Source organism: Lampetra fluviatilis, chromosome 5 (genome assembly GCF_964198595.1).
Source record: "Lampetra fluviatilis chromosome 5, kcLamFluv1.1, whole genome shotgun sequence".
NCBI classification, from domain to species: domain Eukaryota; kingdom Metazoa; phylum Chordata; class Hyperoartia; order Petromyzontiformes; family Petromyzontidae; genus Lampetra; species Lampetra fluviatilis.
In genome coordinates this window covers 5838506-5857963 of record NC_136279.1, presented here as the reverse complement: position 1 = coordinate 5857963, position 19458 = coordinate 5838506, and the positions used below count along the sequence as shown (strand labels likewise).

General features: G+C 43.9%; 1 protein-coding gene across 6 annotated transcripts in view; it reads right to left on the bottom strand.

Annotated features, from left to right (window-relative positions):
- C2CD5 (C2 calcium dependent domain containing 5) overlaps window positions 1-19458 on the bottom strand; it is a 61842-nt gene that overhangs the window by 25357 nt on the left and 17027 nt on the right. For 5 of the 6 annotated variants that reach the window (XM_078856546.1, XM_078856551.1, XM_078856547.1 and 2 more), the window contains exons 5-11: window positions 18244-18339; window positions 17813-17968; window positions 17120-17516; window positions 9958-10112; window positions 7377-7465; window positions 6560-6668; window positions 2635-2700 (exon numbers count right to left, since the gene is read on the bottom strand). In XM_078856546.1, coding sequence (XP_078712672.1) covers window positions 2635-2700; window positions 6560-6668; window positions 7377-7465; window positions 9958-10112; window positions 17120-17516; window positions 17813-17968; window positions 18244-18339 — 1068 coding nt within the window. The remainder of the gene's footprint in view (window positions 1-2634; window positions 2701-6559; window positions 6669-7376; window positions 7466-9957; window positions 10113-17119; window positions 17517-17812; window positions 17969-18243; window positions 18340-19458) is intronic. The other variant, XM_078856549.1, reaches the window with a different exon arrangement.

The following is a 19458-nucleotide window of genomic DNA, read 5'->3' as shown; positions in this document are numbered from 1 at the left end:
TGGTCCTGGGCCTCCCCTAGGTCCACTCAGCCTAAAAATGAGTACCTGGTGTGGTGCGTAAACATCACCGCTGGGGAGACAAAGGTGGCCGGGCGTGGTGTTGGCCACCTACCCCCTCGGGTGTCGTGCCAGCCTTCATGAGGTGCTCGCTAACAGCACTTTCCCCAGCAGTCTATCTTTATGCTGTGTATATGTAATATCTTCAATAATGGCGGGAGACGAGTTGACGGGGCAGCACTCTTTATTCACAACGGTTGCACACGAACCAGTCCCAACCGAGATAACACGTATGTCACACGTGCCTGACTCGGCCACGTACTCCGTCTTCCCCGTGGGGTACGTGCACCTATCTCTGCCTTGACTCAGGCTCTCCGGCTACGCTCTCCCTACGGGGAGCTATCAGACCCCTCTTGTCAGACTACGGGTCTCGACCACTGGGCTACACAGCCCGAGCCCTTACGAGGGCGTCGGACCGTGAATCCCAAGGCCTCGCCTCTGAGCCTCTCAGAACCCCGGCCCTTACAAGGGCAGCGGGGCTAGGGGTCCCAGGGCCTATCTCTTTCTCCGTCTTCTGTCTTCACCGGTTACGAACTCCCCGAGTGCCCGCGCGCATCGCCTTACATAGCCCTCCGCTCCCGAGGGGGCGGAGCCTATGCGGACCGCGATGTGAGCACCCACTCGATGTAACCAATCACCACGCGCTGCCTCACGATCCCTCCTGCCAGCGCGTATCACCACTACATATACACAAATGTACCCTGAAATAATAGGCGATGTCAAACTGAGGGAAAACTACATTTCATTGATGACTGGGCTGAGATAATCAAACTCTACGAACTTATTGCATTTAAATCAGGAGTAGCTGGTTGTATATGTAAAAAATAAAAACCTTAATTTGAATATGTTAATTTTGACTTAAATGACAAACTATAGAAAAATGTGGCTTCACTTGCGTTATACAGCCAGTCATGAGGCTCAAACTAGAATGTTAACAATGTTGGGCAAAGTGCTTTGACAGGAACTTCAGCCCATAATCACCAGGTCAATAAACTTCACTAAATTTCATCAGGAAAATGTGTTCAGTGTCTCAGGTACTTTGATATTTTTAGTTTTTATAAAAAAGTGAAGACGGTTACCAAACCCATTCCGTAACCATCCGGGCTATACAATCCTTCCTTCATTACACCCCCTTCCTCCGCTAATTCCATAATCTTACACAAATGAGGTTTATGATGGCTTTGGTTCTGTATACCAACTACAGCACTAATAACTACTTGGAGGTGGGGTTTGTGGATTACATATGAGAGCCATGATATGCTCAAAGCCCATCTCCTGAGAGAGGTGTTCAACATAACTGGAAGTTTCTGCCTGACGTATGGCAGTATTTGATTGATGTTCTCTTACATGTGTAATGACAATAGAGCCTGCATGAGGTGTGAGGGGACTAGTAGCCACGGGAGGTATTGACAGAGAGGTCAACCTACAGCACGAATGCACCAGTTGCCACGGGAGGTAATGACAGCAGGGGTATCAGTTGTGAGTGCAAAGGGACTAGTGGCCACGGGAATGTTCGAGAAGGGGGGCGTGGTCAGGTGACGGAAGAGGACGGCGGAGTCTGCTGGTGGAACGAGCATCCAGAGTCAGCGAGAATGTTCGAGAAGGGGGGCGTGGTCAGGTGACGGCGGAGTGTGCTGGTGGAGCGAGCGTCCAGAGTCAGCGAGAATGATCGAGGAGGGGGGCGTGGTCAGGTGACGGAAGAGGACGGCGGAGCCTGCTGATGGAGCGAGCGTCCAGAGTCAGCGAGAATGTTCGAGAAGGGGGGCGTGGTCAGGTGACGGCGGAGTGTGCTGGTGGAGCGAGCGTCCAGAGTCAGCGAGAATGATCGAGGAGGGGGGCGTGGTCAGGTGACGGAAGAGGACGGCGGAGCCTGCTGATGGAGCGAGCGTCCAGAGTCAGCGAGAATGTTCGAGAAGGGGGGCGTAGTCAGGTGACGGCGGAGTGTGCTGGTGGAGCGAGCGTCAAGAGTCAGCGAGAATGATCGAGAAGGGGGGCGTGGTCTCGTGTTGAGAAATAAGGGAGATGCGCGGGAGACTCTGGGCTGTTGACGTGGGATTTCCGCCTGATGTCAAGTGAACGTGTCTTCAATGAAGTGCCATCTCTCAAGAGAAGTGTGTCAAGTCGTCATTACACATGTAAAGTATCTCTACTTATCCATGATTTGTCAATTCCAAAGAAAAATACGTCAAAAAGGAATTTGCCAAATATAAAAATTGTGGCTTCTCCTAAAATGTGTCCTGTGTTCACAGTGGAGTTTCTCTGGGTAAAAATTTCAAACTGTAATAACCACTTTCATCGGTGTTACATATTGGCAGTTAAAACACGAGACAGTTACGGGACTATTGACTCGAAATAGCCAAAGTGGGCGATGATCATAAGGATATGGATAACAATGATGATAATGCCGTCTATCACTGGAGTGCCATGAACGGGAAGGTGATAAGGCGACACATCCATGCAGGGGAATGGCAGACAGGTGAGCGGGCAAGCGAGCAAGCAGCCGGGTATAATGGCAGACAGATGTACAAGAGGCATTTATGGATGTGAAGGGTGAGGTTTTGATAGCCAACACGATACCTGACGCGAAACTATTCCATTCAAGCAGTTTGTGAGAGCGGGTGTTACCCATAATCCCGACAAAGGCTGAGTTTGGAAGAGCAACCAGCAAAGGCGTTAGAAACCATCAACGTGTAAGAGCGAGAACACGCATACACAAACACATACACACACGCATTAAACACATGCATGCACACGTGAAAGCCCAACAAATGAAATTAATGTACAGTCTTGGTTTCAGTGTTACGTTTTCTTGGGCTTTTTAAAAATTCAGCAATAACAATGATCTTTAGTCAGGTGGTAGATCACTCGACTCACAATCTTTGTCAGAGGTCAACACCTCATGGCCCTCAGAGTTCACTAAAAGAGCACTAACTTGCGAGACTTTAACAGTGGCTGTACTTGGGAGACTGGACCTTACCACAATAACGTGGAATTTCCACCAAATCACCCTCAGCATGCCCAATCTTAGATGTGAGAAGCTAAACAGATTAAGTCTGCTTAGTACTTGGCAGAGGTGTGGACTCGAGTCATGTGACTTGGACTCGAGTCAGACTCGAGTCATGAATTTGATGACTTGCGACTCGACTTGGACTTGCATAACAATGACTTTGTCCCACCTATGAGATGTGGACTCGAGTCATGTGACTTGGACTCGAGTCAGACTCGAGTCATGAATTTGATGACTTGCGACTCGACTTGGACTTGCATAACAATGACTTTGTCCCACCTCTGGTACTTGGATTAAGACACTGCCTGGGAATCCCAGGTATTATAAGCTTGGGCTGTACAATGACCATGTGATGGCAATAAAGCTTTATACAATGTTAAATATATCTATGCAGAGACTTAATCCCCTTGTATCTATGGATTCTACCATGTTATTTGGTTTCCTCCCACATGCCAATGGAATTGCCTAACCATCCCCAATGCAGGACACTCTTGAAAAAGCTGTATCCAGATTCGGTGAGACTTTTATGGTTATATAGAGGGACATTATTACAGCATATCATGGCATCATTATTTTAAGAGCCCAGGAGGATGACCAATTCTTCTGAAGTCACAGGCGGCTTCTACAAACTAATCTCACAAGACTCCTTACTGCTCCACAAATAGAGGCTCACCACATGTGAATAGTCCAATGTGCCTACGCTCTCTCTCTCTGAAATAGTTGTGATTGGCCACCTTACGTGACAAAGCAAACAATCTATACGATAGTTTTTTTTCTGTACATTATTTATCAACCAAGCTCAAACCATTTGACTGGCTACACTTGAGGAGTTTGGGTACTAAAAACAGAGCCATATGACTCCCAAAGCATCAACTGGATTTTCATTATTTGAATGGCATTTGCTCAGTGAGAAACTAAACTTAGTGAGGGCTATATCTACGATACTATTTGTTTAGTTTTAGACTTAAAATTCCGGTACCAATTTTTGTTTCAAATATTATATTCCATTGCTCATGTGTGCACAGACACACTATTACAAATAAGCATTGAGTATGCAGTCTCACCATCATGCACTAAACACACACACACACATATATCTCATGCATGCACACATACAAAATTATAACAGGCACTCATAATTTTAAAACCAAAGATCGTATTATATATATTGAAACCCTTTGAAAATCCACAGCTGGATGAAGATCTTACCACGCTCTGTCAGCCATGGTGGTTGAGTCCAAGCCACAACGAGCATCAGTGACGAGTAATACCTGACCTGGCCCTGGCTACCCCATTCCCCCTTCACTAACACACACTGACCGTCATTGTGAAGCATGATCAAACGACCCCTAGGGCTGAAAGTGTGCGGGGGGCCTGCATCCAGCGGTGTGTATTCCCAAAGAGATGTTAATTATTGATTATTTTGTATTTCACGAGCTCTGATTTTGACCTTTAGGAGACCACGTGCATACTGTCTGTCATATAATGCCACTTTCAGAGTCTGCCAAGGCCGCCTAGACACTATACATGAGACTTCTCATCGCAATAGGACACGCATGGATATGCCACCACCCACACGTTTAGATTTGCATGTGTAACAACAAAAAAAATGTGCGTGAAAAGCATCTCGGTGCACGGCAAGATATTTTAAATACATCCCTGATAAGTATACACTCTCAAGCCGGGTGACAGTAATTATATGCTACAGCCCTCTTCCAATGCACTGCTGGATGAAGGCCTCCCCATACTCTCTCTGTTGGAAGGGTTGTTTAACCATTCTTCATCATGCTGGTTCAGTGCGGGTTAGTGAAGGAGGAACCAGGACCAGTTCAGATATCACCCGCCACTGATGTCAGCTGTTGCCGGCAATTAAATTCAGGTCAATGCAGTAAGCTTACCACTGTGCCATTGCTCCACCCATAAAACTGTTTAAGGACCCAACAATAGATTCATAGGTCTCCCATTGCATTCACCAAGGATCCATCTTACCCGTGTAGCCTGCTTTTATCATCTGGAAAACATTGCATTCACCAAGGGTCCATCTTACCCGTGTAGCCTGCTTTTATCATCTGGAAAACAAGTGAGCAGTTTGCACCCGCAGCTGCCTCAATGATTAGAGATGTAGGTTTAAAGGCTGGAATATATCAATTAATTTGCAAAATCAGATGGGTTTTTTTGTGCAATCACAGGTGACTGGGCTGAGACCATCAGGGTTGCTACAGGTTGACATCTCTAATAATCTTGGGTGGGAGTACAATAATTAAAGCCAAGATCTCAGCAGCTAATTGCTTGAGCCAAAGAACCACTTCAAAGTCTACGACATTTTCATTCATATTCAAGCCTAGTTTGGATTGAGGTAATGGAGAATGATATAATTAGTTCACAACACACATTTTCAACTCCAGTTCTCACAGCACCTATAACGTTATCCACAGATTGACCCATTGACAACAACCACATCAAGGCTTGTGCCAATTGTTGAAGATTTTTGCATTCGATAAAAAAACATGATGAAGAGTTTTACTGCCAAAAAACTCACTGATACTTACCAATTCATGATGGATTTAATTGCCAATGACTTCATCAGACATTGGGTATTTATCAAATGGTACAGATTTTCAGTGCTACAGATGGAAGTATTGTGATTCCATTTAATAAATACTTTTTATTTATTTATATAGTCTCATTTGTATTGGTTTTGTATGTCATTTGCAAAGTTGTGTTTGCAGCATCAGAGAACTAGAACACACAATTTGAACAAATTGTGTGTAAATAATACTTTCTCCTGCATATTATTCGATGCATGTACCCAATATATTTTGATCGAAACAATAAGAAAATTTTACTCCAATTGCGCAAGTGGAGTCATCAGTCAAACACAAGTTATTCTGGAATTTCGTCAGTCAGAAGATGATCGCATCATGTTTCCGAAGAGCCGTAAAAGGTTACGCCACGGGAACACCATTAGAAAGATTTAAAATCGTCTTTTCTGACCCCAAAAAAACGGAAGGTTGTCCTTGATGCCCAGTAAAGAGTGGTTCGCTGGATGTGATCTATCCAACATATCTGAAGTGTTTAAGTTTCATAGATATATAAACCAAACTAAGTGAACAACACATTTCTTGCAAACATTTTTTTACAGTCATAAGCCATGAGGCTGAGACTATGCATGAGGAACTGGTTTAAACGTGGATGGATTGGCGCCCAAAATAAAACCCTGGCTCAATATTCTGACATTGCCATTACAACCCCAGGGTAGACCCTCAGCCAGCTTTAAAAATATATATTTATCTAAAAAGACATTTTGAAAATGTCTGCACAAAAACAAATACACATATTTTCAGCCCGGGTGGAAAACTGAAAACTGGAGTGAACACAATTTTACACAACTATGAGACAGAGCCATGCAGAGCACTTCCACTGCAGTGGCAATGGTTTAGACAGGAGAGGTGGGTGTGAGTACAGAAATGTTTGGATGGAATCCACAGCACTCACCAGGGTTGTGAATTCGGTCGAGCAGTTTGACTGAGCGGGCGCTCACTACGCCGGCAACGTGGATGAGGAACCCGGGTGGGAAGGAGGTCAGGGTGAAGAAGGGGAACTCCTAGACGGGACATGGGGAGGAGGGGGGGGGGGTGAGTAGAAAAATATGATTGGTGGCGAGGGATAACTTAAAGTGTCAAGGTGACTAGAGAATGTTAGAAAATAAGATTAAGGAGAGTATGTAAAGTGAGAAGATTAGAATTGAAAGGAGACAGTTTTTGGGAGAGAAGAGATGATCATGGTAATAGAGGGAAGAGAGCTTGGAAAGAGAGAGTGAGCAGTCTAAGCGCGCAAGGATCTTAAGACATGAACAAATCAAGAGTGGCAGCGCACGCCTATAATCCAGTGCTTTGGAGGCAGGGTTGAGAAATCATGGGTAACTTATCACTTGCATAGACCTCCAACCTGAGGCGTTGCGAGGCGGACAAGCAACGGCAGTACAGGAAAAATGTTCCGGACCTGGCTGCGTGGATTATAATTTCACAATTTCAACGCGCATAGTAATCACGCGCACAGGATGAAAAATTGCTCATTTGGGAGGAAAACGGAGAACGCAGGAAAAACCCCCCACACACACACACGGGTAACACTCCGCATTGCCGTATTCTGGCCACCTCACAGCCACTCAACTACTGTACAATACCAGGCTTCCGAGGTCTGACACGATCAGGCACATTTTTGGTGATTGGGACATCGACAAAATCAGGGCACCATAGTGGTGTCTCTCTCAGAAAGGAGCCAGCAGGGAAGAAGGATGGTGCTCTCTCACCAGTTGGTCCATGGTAGCGGTCGTGTGCTGCCGACTCAGCATCTTCATGGAGTTTCCATCCCGGCCACCGCTGCCACTGCCGACACCCGCTGGGTGGAGGGGGGGAGATGGGGACAAGGGGTACGCGGAGGCACTGGCGGACGGGAAAGAGCAGGCGTGCTACGTTGTGGGTGGCAGAGGGCAGTGCAGCTTGCACCGTGCTATGCCACCCACGTCTATGCCCGCCACCTTCACTAACCCGCACTGACCAGCGTGGTAAAGTATCGCTAAATAACCCCCATGACTCGCACAGTCTCGGGATGCCCTCATCCAGCGGTGGATTGACAAAAGGGCTGATGAGCAGTTCCGGTTTCGCTTCGCATGCAGTTGCATGGTTCAGCGTTTAGATTGTCTCGCCGGAATCGTTATATTTGTAAGCCGTTCTCTTTTACTGATTTTTCCAACAAAACAACATCCGTATTGACCATGGACGGATAACGGGTTGAGTCAAACCCCCCATCCTGAAAATGCACTTCAAACCTTACAATTGACAATTCAATGCTATTGCCAAGTTGCTACCCAGCATAATATTATTTTAATAAATAATTTAGTAATTTATTAGATATTAATTTCACCATTTAACAACTACCCTACCCTGGGAATTATTCTCAATTAAGACAGCAGCAACTGGTGTTTCATCTCAGTTTGGACCGTTATTTGCCTGAAAACCATGGTAACAAAGTGCAACGATTTCCTCAGGCAAATACGAGCCGAGATTATAATTACCCAGCCTGAGCAACAGAAAGTAAATCGAATTTAACTTTAAAAAATAGTTTAACTCGTACTTTATTGTCTAAAAGCGCAGCTGGTGTAACAGCAAGACAGTTCTGTAACAAATTGATGGCTGAAGCCAAATTTGGTGCAACTGATATTTATCCTTTTAACTCTTCCTCACTTTAAACTGCATTCTCAACCACAAGGATGTGTCACCTAAGTTTTAATGTCAACTTCAACTAATTGTGATTATGGTGGTCGTAACTTCTGTTCATGGAAACATTCCTACTACTGGGCCTCAGACGAAGGCTTCATGTTTTATTTACAGTATATCGTGAGGTGGCCGGGTAGGTAGTTAAGTTTCATATTATGACGAGCTCAGAGCCAGCACTTCATATAAATAATGGGCTTAAGACCTGGGACACCAATCGAGGCAAAAGAAAACTTCTCATGTATAGCAAGTTTTACAATATCAATAAATCACCAATTAATGCATAACACTCCCTAATTGCAAAGAAACGAGAAGAGGAAGAACAGTTAAGTTCACCATAAATTGACCAAAAAACCGGTGCATTATCATCTGGATAATTCAAATAGGTGAATTTAATAAGAAACGATAGAAGTTGTGCAATATCGATCTCTGGTGCATTTTCAGGTTGTACTGCGCGTTGTTCAGCACGATGTCTGACGTTTCACTTCACATTCTGAGAGCTTCTTCAGGAACCGAATTGAGCAGCACACTTTCTCCATCGAGCACACAGCCTGTGATGAAATGGCACTCCCAGTACGTGGCACGAAATTTTGGAAACAATGCCGAACAAGACGGCAGTATAACCTTAAAAAAATACACATCGGAGAGTGTTTACATTTGTTGGTCTCTAATTTACACGAAGCCTCTGGATAGATTAGTCCTGTCCCTGTCTAACCGATCTCCAGGTGGTCCGGCTTTCCCCTCCACATTTAGCGACATGTGTTTAAAAGTATTTGGATGATTTAAATTCCACGAAAAGCCACTTCGTTGAGCCATCATTTGTGGCCAGGTTGCTTCTGAAAAAGAGTTAAATAGCTCAGTGGGCCTTACCTGGTAAAATAAAAATCTGTAAAAATGCTCTTTAATTATTTAAGACCATACATGTTTGATCATTTGAAAAATGTATATCTGCAACCATAGTTCTATAGGAATAGATATGAATTTAAGACTGAAGCCAGAGTCATTATTTTCAATTAAAATTGTGGCCGATAATAAACTGTTAATCTTAGAACAAAAGAGGACTTATCCAATCACAAAACTAATGCTCCATCGAAATGCATGGTGAGGTGGATGCAGGAGAAATAAAACTGCTGAATCTGCACAACTTTGACTGTCAGGCATAATTATCACTTTGCTATACATGAGGAGTGTACGAATGCACTGATTCATTGATACTAATTCTTCGAGCTTAAAATATGCACATTTACTGGGTGTGTAAGAATCAATGTTTTTTTCAATTCACATACGTTGTATGTCGTGGGTTTACACAACCGTTTTACACACTAAAAGCCACTACGCTCACGACAGTGTTACAAAAATAATCGATTCTTGATTCGCAACCATTAATCGTCACAATTCATTGTTGGTGGCTACGTATACAGTAGGGACGAATCGTGACACCCCTACTAAATACATAGCCACCGTTATCACAATGTAGAACATGGGGAGACAAATAGGGCAGGGTAACACAACTAAAATGATAAGACAGACAAGGGGAGCGAGTCACACGCAAGATTAGTGGTATGGTGACAAAAAGGGCTGGACAAGACATGCCATTGGCAGTGAACGGGGTCTTACCCATCTTGGGGGTCAGACTCAGCTCAGTGTCGGAGGAGGAGGACTGTCGGCTGAAGGACTTGATAGGAGAAAACGAGTTGGTGGTTTGTGCTTTTTGAGGACTCGATAATGGCGGTGACTGACTCAGGAGCGCTGCCTCATCCAGAAATGGGGCCCTGTTAGCAGAGGCAGCACAGAGATTTTGGGCTTATAGGAAAATCTTCAACCCCACTCCCCCCCCCACCCATATCTAAAGAAACAAGTTTAAATAAAAATATATCTCAAGAACTGTCCCTCAGTTAGCTATTGGGGTTAAACAATTATGGTTGTAATGTAACTTCAATATAAACTTAGCTAAATAACAAATGTTCTTTTAGGTTTCATTTAAAAAAAACACACAACCATCTTTTCACACGCCAATAATTGGGTGACACAAGGTGTACATTTAAATTTCATGTGACCAGTTGTGGGCAGGAATTTTAGCGTCAAGGTCAGTGTCTGCCTTTGCTAACATTGTGACCCTCCTTGTCAAACATCAAGCTTCGTAAAGGGGTGACCTTTTGTCTGTCTGCCCTGCAGACACATGCAGGGGCTGCATCCGTGCATGCTAGGGAATGGGATTAAACTTAAAAAAAAACAATCTTTTAAAAATAACTTGTCATCACAGCATCCAGCAGTTCAGGGGTCAGTTGGTGTTAAACGAGCAGACACTTTTCCGTCTAAGGTTATAAAAAAGAAAAACAATCGAGATAAAATACTGAAGGCCAGCTAGTCAGTCGATCAACAGTGGGCACATGCTCACAAAGTCAATCGTTACCAAAAAAAAATGCACCGAGCAGTCGATTTACCATGTGCTAGTGTTAGCACCTTTTTTTGGTAATTAACGTGACCTCTGGGTCAACAGTTTTTTGTCATGGAGCAGGTGAGCACCAACTGAAAACCACCACGCAAGGTACACTTGAGAAACTTCGTATGGCAAACAGAGATGTAATTCTTTACGAATTAGTCGTGGTTAAGGACACAGGCTCGCATGCAAACAAATTCGTGTCGGGGGTTTTGCTCCACGCGGTGCCATACACACGCAACATGCAGCGAGCGGTGTGGTTCCACTGTATGAGTCGAGTGCTGGCCAAATACCAGATCAGCTTCTTTAAAGCAATTTAACAGCACAGTAAAACAAAAGTCCTGCAAAGGCAACGGCAAGCTGTACCAAAGGGTGGGCTTTCACAAACCGGTGGCCTCTAGAAAAAAAGCAAAAGGGAGAGAGCAACCCATTCACAAGGGAAAAGTCTTGACCACAAACTAATCACCAATATAACATTTACACCAGCCAATCAATCATTGAATTTGACCTTATCTACAGATACAATAATTGGTTTAGCATGTCAGGACTTCTCATTGTGCTGTTACTTTGCATTAGAGTGCCACCTCTGATAAATCTCACACAATTCTGGCCGATACATAGCAAGGTCCAGAATGGCAACAGAAGTTGATTTTTGATATTCAAACGCGCATACGCAACACATTTTCATTTGGCTACACACAGCTGATTTCTAAATGCCTTTGTTACACAGACAGAAAGAGGACATTAAAATGTGATAGTAATAAACTCCCGTTTCAGAGATATGCAAGCAAGGACCAATCTATCCATAATAATAATGAAAATGGTATTACGTATTTCATAATCCCTATTAAAGAGATATTCACGTGAAATGTGGCACTTAAACTGTTATTTTTAATCTATAAAAAGCTATGCTTGATACCAAACACAAGCCGAAAAGAACAGCATGTCGCCGCATATTTGATAAAAAATTTTCCCTAAACATTTTTACAAAACGAGGGTCAGTTTACAGGGCTGATGATGATTGCACTAGCGGCCCAGCAAGGCTTCTATTCAGGCCAGGTCCGCTGTTTTACACCTTTCTCTGGAAGAAGTGCAAAGAACAATCCTCTTTATTCCGCATGGCTGAAAAGAGCGCAGTCTAGCCGGGTCGAGCATCACAGGCCTTTGACAGGTATAGCGACAATAATCATTCCAAGAGATGACACATTCTTACTGTCTATTGAGAAGATCTGGAAAGGATAAAAAATACTCTTTATTCTCTGCACTTAAACATGCCAATATGATAGACGAGACAACGCAGTTATCATGGCAATGTGCAATGACATCTGCTGTCTCCCTCAATTTCTCTAACCCAGCCACCAGACCGTGCTCTTTTTGTGCTGTTTTCCAAGGGAGTTATTGGCATGCGACCATCAACCAATTCATGCCTTCAGAGCTGATTTAAGTTTGATTATGGAAAGCTAGGCAAAGAAGCTGTTCATTTGTGCACTCATTGGTGACCGGGCTGAAACCGTAACACTCACTACATTGAAGAACCGTTTCATAACTGACGGCTGGATCTGAGGTTTGACACCCGGGATATATCAGTGGTGTCAGCTCAGTGCTCCGACACATGCATAACCCCCACGAGCCACAGAGTCACCGCAACGACTGCCATTTAGAGAAACCGCTCCCTCGCCAACGGGGAGGCTTGTGTGTGGGAGGTGGTTGGCAGTGGTGGCTCGAACGAAGGGGGGGGGGGGTTATAGGAGGGGAAACGTTAAGAGGGCATTAGGATCGGGTGCTTGCCGTACCGAAAGACAGGAGGGTGGGAACAGAAAGAGAGAGAGAATGTCCCAGGGCAGCGCTGCGAGCAGTTTGCACAGGGCTGCTCAGGGTGGAGTGGAAACCTTTCTGCATCAGCGTGCGCTTAGGCAGAAACCTACGGAGGAGAAAGGGGGGAGCGGACGAAGTGAAACGTTAAAGGGGACATGAAAAACACTGGACGGTAAGGGGAGGACGGTGGGGACCCTGTTGGAGGATCGCAAAGTAGGACACGCTGATGAGCTGCAATACTCTCCACAGCCAACGCAAGGAGAAGAAACTGGAAAAAGAAGTTAGTAGGCCTAGACCAAAACACACGACTTCACAAGAAGGGCACTTCAGTTCATCTAACGCCTGGGAATTTATTTAATATACAGATAGTCCCCGAGTTACGATGGTCCGACTTGCGATATTTCGATGTACGCATCTCTCGCCTTGTGTGATGCAGATAGGATTGTTTCCTGAAACAACTTTCTATTAAATTGCAGTTCATATAGGTAAGCTATAGAATATACCTTGTTTTTTTACTTTACATTTTACTGTGCAATACAGTATTGTAATGAATAAATACATACAGTATATAGTTTATACAGTACGGTACTGTAAATTGCTCTGTTTTGCTAAATTATCACCATTCTTTAAGACTCCTGGGTAGGCGAGGCCATCTTCGACTTATGATATTTTTGACTTACGATGGGGTCGTCGTAACACATCTCCATCGTAAGCAGAGGACTACCTGTATAGTGCGATCCATTTATAGCTATCCCACTAAAATAATGAGGGATAATATAGAAAAAACACATTTTAATTCAAAGCCTACCACAAATCTCAATTAACTTATAGAATTTCAACACGCTCTCCTCTGTAAGGTATGGAGCCATCGCTTTCACAAAATTAATTCACCTATTGAGAAGATAGTCACTAGAAATTAATGGTGTATCTATAAAGGATCGCCCTGTATATTGGATTTTTCTTCTGAGCGGATGTGGTCAAGTTACATAACAATCTTAGCATTTTCATATTCGGTAACATTCGAGACTCCCTTGCTTGGTCTATAGAACGTTATCTCACTGTATGCCATCATCACACAGCAAGAAGTCTGAACAAGACAATCAACCTTTAATAGTTTCAGAACAGGAGCCTGTGAAATTCAATTTACTACGATCAAGGCTCCAAGATAACTGTGGCTCATGTCACAAGTGGTTTTACTTCGGTCATTTTCAGTCAGTCGACCGGTGGCACCTGGGTCTGCCCCGTGACCTCCTGCCAGCGGGCGTTCGACACTTCACGTGGCCTCAAGGTGCACATGGCCTGGCACAAGCGTCGTGGTGACGTCACCACCACTTAGTGGCGAATGGCGGTTGTTGTTGTTACTTCGTCGGCCAATGGACTACTAAAGTCACTAATCGGATCTCTATGTTCCAATGTGATTCGTGAATACCGCTTTTTGTGCGTCCCAATGCATTTGATGAAGATCGCAGATAATCGTAGATAAGGGTATGTAGAGCACTCGGCTTTTATCTGGGATAGCTATGGATAACAAAGATGAATGTATGTCATGTAGACTCTTGTGTAATGTACTGGAGTGTGCTGCATCTGCGGGCTGCAGAGGTGATTGGATGCCACAGAAATGAACAATGTTCTCTTCGAAATTGTTAAAACCCACATATCGTGACCATCGGCTTCATCATCACAATCCATCCCCTTCATCTGTATAGCATTGTTGTCCTCACCCTCATCATACATTGCCACGGGTAATGGGATGGATTTACCACATGATACACGATGCACAGCCTATGCTGCCAGCAGAGGGCAGTAAGGCAAAAATCGATCGTTTTACAGTCCTGTTCCAACGTCTATGCTCGCTGCCTCCACCAACCTACACTGACCAGCATGGTGAAGTATGGTGAAATAATCCCCATTACCCACACACCGTGGGGAGGCTCTCATCCAGCAGTGTCTGGCAATGGAGATGTACATGTGAACGTGCACGTGAATACATAAACATGTTTACAGGTACACACAAACCACGACTGACTCCAAGGCAAATGGGATGCCAAGATTCAAAACTCAAGATCTGATGTAAAAAGGTGTTATTGAGTGGAACATGACTTCTCAATTTGTACCCGCAGCTACCTTCAATGTATGGTTGCCATAACAAGAGAGAAGAGGAGGCTTAGGAAAAGGAGTTGTGAGCAAGCATAATCACAAACCTGAGCTTGTGGCTTCTAATAACCATGAGGTCCTTAACATTCCTTCCTTATTAAATAAATAATCCAGCAGTTAATGTGTTTAAAGTCTTGCTGTGGAATGCTTGTAATTAACATTGAAGGCCAGTGGCTCTCATTGGAAAAGTTTTAAGTTCAAATACAGGCCGGGGTTGACACAGTCCATCATCCATCCGGGGGTTGATAATATAAATACCACTTTGTAGGCAAGTCAATATTGGTTGTTCTATGGATATGAATGTGGAATTTCAATCAGTCTCAGGACTGTAAATAGGAGATTAGAACTTGAGCAAGAAATCACTTTGACTCCACATTATTGAAAATGTAATACCCGACAACGTGATGGTGGTATCTACTCAGAGAGTGCAGTAGAAAATGAAATGAAAACTGAAAAAAAGAGGACCCAGGTGAAGTTGTCAAAACAAAGGTAAGAAATTTCAGACTGGTTCAGCAGAGGACAGAGTATTGGTAAAAGTGGGTGTAGGTTATGAAAGATGTTAATAAAACAGAGGGCAGCAAAACACTATTCTCTATAATGAACAGATTTCTGAAGCCCTTGTAAAGATATAGTAACAATATCTGATGAGATCGAGCACATTCTGGATGATTTGGTCACCATAATGATGGTAACCACAATACTTGTGGTCAGAATGCAAACAAAAAACATTCTCTGATAATATATGCATTGTCTTTGAAACGGATTGGTCCACACCAGAGACAGCTTTCTTTGGAGCCAGTATGTTTTTTGTTTGCATTCTGACCACAAGTAGTGTAGTTAATATAGACATTGTTCCTTGTAAAAGGTTTCAGTTTGGTGTTTTAACATCTTAACACCTGTTTTGTTGCCAGAAAAAAGGGGAAACTCTATTCTCATAGGGAGGCAATAGATAACTATGTATTTCAGAAATAATTTGTACAAAATAAACAACTGTCAAAAGGCGGCTAAGAGACAGTTTGCAATGTCAGAAAAAGTTGTTTATGGGTTATACAATCACTTTGAAAGGGTAGAGTGGTCCAATATGGTGTTAAAGGGACTGGTGTTTTAAGCAGGAGTAATGCATGTTACTGTGTAGAACAGTGTGGGCCAGGAAAAAAAAAACTATATATAAAAAAAACATTCAATCTATAAATACAGCTGCTTGTGGAGTGCACGAGGAATTTTATAATGGGACGGGGTCGGTAACTTTGCAAGCTCAGAATAGAACACGGCATGAAAGCATTATAATCAGGAAAAGGAGGGTCTGATGGGTGAAACATGTTCAGGATGGGGAAGGGCAGGTCACGAAGACAGGCGGGGGGGGTCGCAATCAGAGAGAAAGCGTTGCAATGTGCCTGGGATACAACACTTGCTGGGCAACAATTGACCAAAAATACCATGCACACAACCCCTCCAGAAATGTATATTTTAAACATTCAGTGTGACTTTCCTCGTTAAAAGTAAAACCATATGTTCGCTTTTGTTTCCATGACTAGGAGTGGAAGATTCTGTGTTGGAATTGAATACAATTTTCACCATTTTACTGTGGGCGATTCCTGCAGGTATCGTGATTCTCCCATGGGAGATTCCAAAATTTCAATCTCCATTCACTTGGACATGTGTGAAAAAGAGCCTCATAACTCATCGGATTTCTCCAGGAAAAACATTATTCTGATCTATTGATGACTCAATGTCATCATTGAAATCACCAGTATCTTCTGAAACTACCAAAGCCTGAAATTTAGTGACGATCCATGTAATTGTCACTAGAATGAAGATCCAAGGACTTTCATGATAATGCACAAATATTATATGGACGTTTCCTATGCTGTCAATCCCATTCAATTAAATGTGGATTCTTGCAGCTTCATCATTCACAGAATCCCCATTCATTTCAATGAACACTCCAAAACCGTCATTTACATGAACAGCATTCCATTGGAAAATTCATAGGCTCTCAAAGATAACCATTAGTTTTAAATGGATATTCCCCATCACTCCATTTAAGAAAATGGGATTCTCCGACAGCCTATGCATTCCCATTCATTTCAATATGAATTCGTGGAACTTAATGAACATATACAATTCTAGCAATTCCACAATACTATATTCCCATTTGGAATCACAATTCCAGACTAGAGAAAGTGTCTTAAAGGTTAAGTCTGTAAGTCTGAAAGGATCTCACATCGTGTGGTTAAATTAGGAACACAAATCACAGGCAAGTCACTATTCCAACACACCTTGGCACTCATCATTATCTCATCAAACTACTTCAATATTTTGATTTGTCCTTTGATTATTAGTGGTCCTCTGTGCACGCGAGCTACTCACTCCTTTGTGTCGCGAGGAATGGGGGTCGGCTGGCTCTGCTGCTGCTGCTGCTGGTGGTGCTGGTGCTGCTGCGGCCCAGGGCTGGATTCACCAACCAGAAACTGGACGCCGGTGCCAGGAGCGTTGCTGTTGTTGGTGGTGCCAGCTGACAGGGGCGGAAATGGCGTTTGAAGTTGGCTGACCCGTCGTTGGCCGAGCAGAGCAAGGACAGGCGGGCTGGGCTGTCCAGGAGCGGCGGTGGTTGTGGCGATTGCCAACTTCTCAAGGGTGCAGGCTGTGCCGATGGCTCGGACCACCAGGCCAGACTCGCCCTCCAAATCGAAGCATTGCAGGTAGCCCACAACAGCATTGCCAAACATCTCCAGCACCTTCAAGCCAATCTTACGCTGAAGCTCACCTGCTCACCCACACACGGAAGCACGCACACAGAACAGCACTGGTCTTTTCCAACGGCTTTACAGGTGCAACTGAGTGGCACTGCCTATGGCTGCGTGTGTTGAGAAAAGATGAAATTAGAAGGGTTATGGAGATGCCAGTGCAGGGCAGAAGTCCAGAGCAGATCTGGGGTCAATCATAATGAGTCACTGCTGCCAATGTTCTCTGAAAAGTAAAAGCGAGCAGCGGACTTTCTTTCTCTAGAATAATAATGGTTTTTTTGCACTACTAAGGCGTCAACTGCGAGATTCTACACACCAGACATTTGCGAGATGAGGCGCTGGCGAGCCTCGTTGGAGGCGCGGGGGGTTCTGATGCGGTCGATCCACTGGTACTCGGGGTCCTCGTTCACCACCAGCTCCTCCACAAAGCCGTGCACGGCCAGCGCACGGTAGCACCGTGGTATGCACGTTGCTATGAGCGAGCACGCACATGCGCACAGAATCATTAAATTGACACGCGCACCCAAATGCATAGTACGTAACAGTACAAGGAAAAAGTGACTTATCGACAAAAAAAGCGCAAATGTGATCACTGCATCGGTCTTCCCATCATGCCCTGTATGTCAAGTGACATCACCAAAACTACGCGTTTAATGCACATAGCAAAAATATTATGCATCCAGTTAAAGTGGGAAACTAAAGCGATAAATATTAAAGTCATGAAAAAAATCACAAGCCAACACTCACAGCTGAAAAACTTGACTCCGCACGATGACTGGCGGAAGCGATTTATGTCGTTAAAAAGATCCACCTTGATGGTGACATTGATTTCGCCACGGATTCCTGAAAAACAAGAACAAAAACATCAATTACAAAATGTTCTAGTAATGACAGCATCAAATAGGGGCAGAATCGATTTTGCCAGCTGTCCCCCAAGTTCAGCTCTCTGACCTATAAAGTAAAAAGACATCTCCTTGACTCCAATGAGGAGTAACCTTGTCAAGTGTCCACGCCCTTCAATATCCGACTTCATATATAACTAGGCACATAATGCTTGATTAACACTGATTGATACACGCATTTATTCGTGATGACGATCATTACCATCTCCTTGCTGGAGGTAAAAGGGCTTAGTTGTTAAATAAGGTGGTTTCCCAAATGTATTATGGTGAGTATTAATGTTCCCAGCCACTCTACTCCTCTACACATGTAATCATGAGTTCAGTCAACTAAAGAATGAGCATTTTATCTTACAGACAAGCAAATGGTAACTTAAAAAAACAATGTTACATGCAAATTGCAGGTTACTTTGTATTTATTTTGGATGAGTCACATTACATACTGTAGACTACTCTGCATATCCGATTGTTAAACAATTCTTAACAGTCGAATACACAAATCGTTGATAATGCAAATGTACAGCCTCTGCATGCGTTTGCACATATTTACATCGTTTGACTGATAAAGTAAAATATAACATCTCAGTCGATGTATACTTTATTAATATATTTTACTTGCTCTGACTTGGTTGTACCTAAATGTACAAATGCACATTCTGAATTCTTCTGCGTCAGATTATGTTGTCCCAAATTGCATTCATCGTACTACACGTGAATATGTAAACCTCGACAATAGTGGATCACAAGTGTAATAAACGACTGGACCACGATGTCTGGCTCAGTGTCCTTTATTATTCGGTTCGTGCTATACACCCACACGGCTGTCTTTACTCTGTAGCTTCTCCACGGTGCGGACTCCAATGTCGGCCCGATCCACAACAGCAGCTCCGCTGCTGTTTCTCTCACACAGCCCCCTTGGCTGTACTCTCTGCTGCTCTTCTCCCTCCGCAGCTCTCACAGCTTCTTGCTCTCTCTCTCTCTCTCCGCAGCTCCTCCTGGCAGCCACACCGCTGCCTCTAACACGCAGCCCTCCTGGCTGTCTCCTCCCCAGCTGCACACCACT